This window comes from Elaeis guineensis, chromosome 2, assembly GCF_000442705.2.
Source record: "Elaeis guineensis isolate ETL-2024a chromosome 2, EG11, whole genome shotgun sequence".
Lineage (NCBI taxonomy): Eukaryota > Viridiplantae > Streptophyta > Magnoliopsida > Arecales > Arecaceae > Elaeis > Elaeis guineensis.
This window is the reverse complement of record NC_025994.2, coordinates 120996345-121002568: the sequence shown is the minus strand read 5'-3', so window position 1 is coordinate 121002568 and position 6224 is coordinate 120996345. Positions and strand designations below refer to the sequence as shown.

The window sequence follows — 6224 nt, the reverse complement described above, 5'->3', positions numbered from 1 at the left end:
ATTGAGAATGTTAAGAGGGGACATTAATGGGCTTCAATGAAAAGTCGGGGCATTTCCATTAAGCAATTACAATTTTAGACTACCTTCACTTATAATCTGCTCCTATCCCTCCTTTTAGAACCACAAAGCTTATCAAGGGAACTAGCCAAACTGGGGCATGCGAAACGGCTCCTACAAGTCATATCTCAACATTGGGATCTCTTTTCATTCACAAAATGCAAAATAGCATGCACATTTTGGTTCTCGGAATGGGAATATGTTTGCAGCCAAAAAAAAAAATCAAAATCACATACAATCCGCTTTGCCTCCTGCGTTCGCACCTACATTTCAATATGCTTTCAGTTTTTTGCTCAACAAGGTCATTCAGTGGTTGCATACCATCCAATTGGGCAATTCAGCAGTCTCAGCATTCCTACTTATTTCAACCAATCATAAATGATCTATCAAGCCGTGAAGAATGTGGAATACTAAATCGAGCACTACAGAATGCAGATACTGGTATACAAGAGATAATGGCCCATGACATAAGACCAAAATATGAATGAATCCATCCAGTAGAAAAACTGGCTGTAGAATCCATTATCACTCAAATGTCCTAGGAAAAAAAAAAAAAAGAATGGAAAAGTGGAATCCATCTCAAAGTTGCTCTAAGAATGATTTGCATGTAATTTTCTTTCTGTGAATAAATGCATATACTTGAAGACAAGCAGAGGTACAAAGGTACTTATGGAGCCATCAACGCAGCACAATGAAAACAGAACAAATTGGGCAAGAACAAACAGTATGCATCAAACAAACAAGATAGTAAAAATAATACATTATCTGGGGAGAAGAGGTGAATCACTTACAGAGCTAATTCTACAGCATGGAGTAAATGCGGGATAAATATACAATTTTGGGCAGAAAGTAGTCTTCACTAACTGCAATACAGTTTCCAATTTAAATTTTGTTATGAATTCTTGTGTCATAGGTTTAAAGTGCACCATGAAGAAGTCCCTGTGCTCATAACATCAAACAAGTCACAGCTTCGATTAAAGATTTGGGGCCAAATATGGTGCCTACCTTACGAACATGTACAAAGTCTACAGTGACCTGCAATGATATCGAATAGCAAGCTAAATTATCACATGCCAAAGTATTAAATTACACAGGTGACAATCAGATAGTGAATAAACAATATAAAAAATGAGAAAGCACAAGCACTAACTCTATTCAAATATGAGCTAAACCATGATTCCATGAAAAATGGATACAAAAGTTTCCCTCACAAATGTATTCTGGTAATAAACACAAATCGATTCAAGCAACCACTGTTTTGCATTCTCAATTTGGTACTGAGAAATTTGTTGCACGCATAAACTTAATTGCCTCCAAGTAGCATAATGATGCAAGAATTTTAGCAATCTGAACTTGTAAGTATATTAGATGATTCCATAGACATTTGGATTTCCTAAGGAGCATCAGCAAAAAAATAGCTAACTGAAGCAGAATCAAATTTAGAGTCCAAAAATCTTTTGGAAATAAATGGATTTAAGAACAAATGGATTTAAACAAGGCAACTCAATCTTCAAGATGCTGACTAAAACTAAATAAAGAGCCAGATTCCACTTAAGGGATGTTTAGGACCAACCAAGTCTTCAGGAATTCACTCTAGTCATGCATACACAACAAGTACAATATTTCTCATTCCTCACAACAGAACATAGTAAACTTATATGGTCATACAGTTATGGTTTAGGCCTGTTGAATTTAATGAATAACTGTTTTTAGCAATAAATTTAATGAAAATTTTATACAGATTTCTATCACATAAAATCATGCCAATAAACTAGTCATATGAAATCAACCTTTGGCGGGGCAAAGCGATAGAACATGATATGGTTCTAAATGAAGCTAATGAGCAGTGCTCCATGGACATAGATATGAGAACCAAACACATGTACATGTATTTCAAGTGGCAAGAGAGAAAAGAAGTAATGAGGATATGTAAGATAAATTATAATATTAACTAAATTATATGTATTTTTAATATTGTTTGTCTAAACATTGCACATAAACTGCTAAGAACATATACATGTTTCTTATTTAAATTATCCAAATTAACTTAAGCATACAAGAGAAATAATATTTTGCCAAGTTATTTCAAACCCTACAGTCTTGGCCAACACTAAAAGAATGGATATTCACTTCTAACATGAAAAAGGAGGGTCAAACTCACTGTTAAAAGAGTTCCACTGTGCCAATATTTAAAAATGGCAACCATAACTTGGGAGGAGTGGTTTGGGTGGGCTCATCTAGAACGTTCTTTACGTGACATTTTATTTCCTAATTTTGTTGGATATACTTGTACCAGATAGATCTCAGAAAACAAAAAAGGCAACCATATAATTTCATAAATATCCTACTACCTACCACGGATATATACCAAATTAAGATTTTTGGGGTAGGACCTGAGTGTCTAGGTAACACAGCCGATGAAGAGATCAACATTGTGAATGAATGATGAAAATCTATGTTTATGTTTGATCATGACTTTCTGCTGTTGTCATTCCAAATTAGAGAAGTGTAAAGGAAGTTTTAGAAAGTGCAGAAGTCTCACTCCGCTCATCCTTCTATATAATTGGTAATGATTTATTGCCTTGATTTTCCTTTGAAACTTTCAAATGATGCTTTGTTGCTCAAAAAACCATAAGGAACTAAAGCTCTAGGATGGGGGTTTCCATGAGAAGAACTGAATCTTGAGAACATATAAGGAGCAGGACCCATTAGGTATGGGGTGGTCAACACAAAAGCAGAGGTCAGTGAGGAAGTTTTGTCTGTGTCACAGATTGTGGCAATGGGGGGAGCAGGGCTTAGAGAGGGAGTTTTGGCTGTGTCACACAGATGGGGAAGGGGAGACAGTGCTGTGGCAGGTGGAATCAAGTTCTCAAACAGGGCAACATGCATAAGAGGATTTCAGGAAACCAGGGTCCAACTACCCCCGATCTTACTGGCTCCACCAGTGCTTAGTCCTATCCAGATTCTAAAACAAGTTTCAAGTTGACTTAACAATGTTCAAAGTTACAAGACATTTCCCAGAGCATGATATCCATTTTTACGTACACTACTTCACCACACTCTTTCCAAGAAGTACTTCAGTCAGTTTCACTCTGGTGATCATGTCGGTCAAGAAAGCTAAACAAGCATAGATAAGCAAGTGCAAGAAACATAACCTCACAACATATGGACCAAAATACTTCATAGGTAATATAAAATTTAAGCACAGAGTGTTGGTATGTCAATTAAAATGTACCTTCTTGCCAAGTACATAATCCATATAATATACAAGTCTAGACAATGTTGAATTCAAACAAGAGGGGCAGAATAGAAACAACCTTTTGGTGGGGTTAAAAAGAGATGCAGAGATCAATAAGTAAAACTTGGAAGAATAAAGGTAAATTAAATTCCAAAGAAAGGTCAAGAAGAATAGAAAAAGGATAAAACTCACAGACATGCACAGAAGTGGTAAAATGGGATTCGGACAATTAACTAAAATTTTCAAGATCATGTCTACTGTCAAAATGGCCTATAGAAGGATTATGATCGATTCTTAAAAAAGGCTTAAAAATTAACTGAAATAATTTAAGTATAAAGTGCTGTGAAAGGAGGACACATTTTAATAGTTCATACAAACTGATTTATTTCTGAACATTTTCAAGACATTTGAATCAATAACACGTAGACATGAAAGTAAAAATGGAAATTTACATATTGAATGGCCAATATGCACTACAAGAATCTATGATGCACTAGTCAACAATAATGCATGATGGTGATGGTGAATATAAGTTATATAAAGATAAATTCACGAGTAGTAATAAAACAGTTTCTTTCCAAAACACAGCCACCAATCACATTTCCTTCATAGTTTGAAAAAAGGCTTCATAATCAACATAACTCAATGATATGGTGTATGTCTTCTTGCCTATTGTATCCAGCATTCAGTAAATAAACAAGCTTAATGGCATCATCTCCCAAAGCCATGGTGAGGCTGCTTGGAGAAAGCAAATCAAAACTACATATTATTCGAGGACCAGGTTTGGCATGTGTGCCAAACGAAGACCATTCAAGGCTTCTCCTATTTGGAAAGATATTTGTAAAGACCTTGCTGCTTTCTGAAGCTGTATACTTCTTTCAAGTTCAGAAATGGCGAAGACATCAGATTTTGGGAGGATTATTGGTTATGTCTTATTCCTCTGGCCTCTCTTTTTTAGGATCTGTACCTTAGAGCGGTCAAAAGAAACTCTCCAGTTGCTTCCTTTTGGACTAGAAGAAAAAACACTGGAGAATCAAAATTTGGGGTCCCATATCCTCTTCTGAATCGGCTTAGTTGGATCAACTTTTGGACTTGCTTTCCTTGATCTGCTTTTCCAGCTCCTCCAATATATCACCATGGCGACCGACAAAGGATAAGCAATTTAGTGTTGGCTCAAAGGACACAAAAATGTAAGTAGAAATAGAAATCTATCTCGATCTATTTTATAACAAGAAAAGTTGGCATGTCATTGCATGGCTGACTCAAGTGACATAAGATTATTATTTATATAATTGATGAAAATATAATTAACTACATAAGGTCCCAACAATTCCTCTTTCTCTTACATGCATAATTACTCCAAAAAACTGATGTATTTTTGGCAAGGCTTACGAAGAGAAATTCTGTAGTTTTTACATAGAGCTTACTTCAATAATATCAAAAGTAATCATTTGCTAGATAAATCAAAGCTAAATAGTTGCTTGCAAAGGAAGTTTAAAAAATAAACTAGCTCCTAATTTATATTTATATGAGGCATCTACTTAGTCAATTTAAGTTGCCTACCAAACTAGGTCAATTGATTGAATTGTAATTTAATTTGACCCCTCGAGTCAAAACCAAGTATTTTTTAAATTTTCCAGATTAGTTTCAATCTATTAACGTAAAATCAAATATCAATGAATTTACATCTAGATCTACTTTTAAGCACTCCATAAAAACATACCTTAAATCACTTTTCTTTTTAATGCATTTCTCACTTATTTTTTTTGGTGGTAACCACGTTGTGAAAAAGCACAAGCTTTGCCCAGGTGTCAGCAACTGAAAAGCTAAATGAGCAGGACTGTTCCCTCAATCGAATTCCACTGTCTGATGGCAAACACCTAGTGGACCTTGGGAATCCTTACCGTAATATGTTGAGTAATGCTACAGTAACCCAAAAAAAATCACTCAAAAAAGTCACTCAGATGCATGGCACCAATCCCTTGCTTCCTTCAATGGCACACTCGAGGATGCTAGTTCAAAGGGAGAAATCAGCATACACCACATCAGCTGAGTAACTTTTTTTTTTTTGAGTTCCTCAAGCATTTTTCTAATATTTTATGAGAAGCCATCATGACTTCTTTCAATGGTTATATCATATGGAAGAACAATTAGGCATCCATTCAAAGTAGCAATATATATCAAAACTTGAACCCAAAGTTAACGTCATAAAAAACATTAAAAACTTCAAGTGGCAGGCTTGAAGTAATGTTATCTACATAGGACATCTCACCAACCTCGTGCAACAAATTGCTACCCTCACTTGACATGTAGAGGACCTGGGAAGTGTTGTAGTTGAAGCACAATCCTATCCAAGACAATTGTTAAGAACATACATAAATCTCTTCTTGCAAAAGGAAAAAGAAAAAATATATAGAAAAGACTCCAAAATAATGATAACAGCTTCAGTAGTTGAAACTTGGATTCTTTTAAAAAAATAAACTATAGACGATGATAATGCTGTTGATCCTGTCATGATCGCTTCACAAGAGTTTGCACCATAAGCAAGACAAAGGCAGCCCATTCTACTGAATGTTGAAATGAGGGAGTACAAAACACCACAGGAAGATAGACAAACCCATCAAAGAGAGCTCAATTTTGCTAGTATACTTTGTTGATAGGTTCCATACATCCATCAGTTGGGTGTGAAATTTCATTTGACCACATATAATGGTTCCATCCTGAGAATAGGAAGTTTGCAAGATCAGCGAAGACAGAAATAAGTGATGAGGGTTTGATTTAGAACAAAATTTTCTAATTTGATGGCATATCATATTGGGCAAATTGCCTGCAACTTTAGTGACGTGCATAATGAAGGAATCATCCATCATAAAATTTATTATGAAGGGCAAACTGACACAAAGATTGCTAAGCATTTGAGGAAGGCACA

The 6224-nt window shown here is 35.3% G+C and overlaps 1 protein-coding gene across 1 annotated transcript in view; it reads right to left on the bottom strand.

Moving 5' to 3' along the window:
- Window positions 1-3924: 3924 nt before the first annotated feature.
- The window catches only part of LOC109504785 (uncharacterized), a 54233-nt gene continuing 51933 nt past the window's right edge, over window positions 3925-6224 (bottom strand). The window contains exons 5-7 of the mRNA XM_073253079.1: window positions 5913-6015; window positions 5572-5642; window positions 3925-4416 (exon numbers count right to left, since the gene is read on the bottom strand). Of these exons, the coding sequence (XP_073109180.1) occupies window positions 4375-4416; window positions 5572-5642; window positions 5913-6015 (216 nt within the window). The 3' untranslated portion in view covers window positions 3925-4374. The remainder of the gene's footprint in view (window positions 4417-5571; window positions 5643-5912; window positions 6016-6224) is intronic.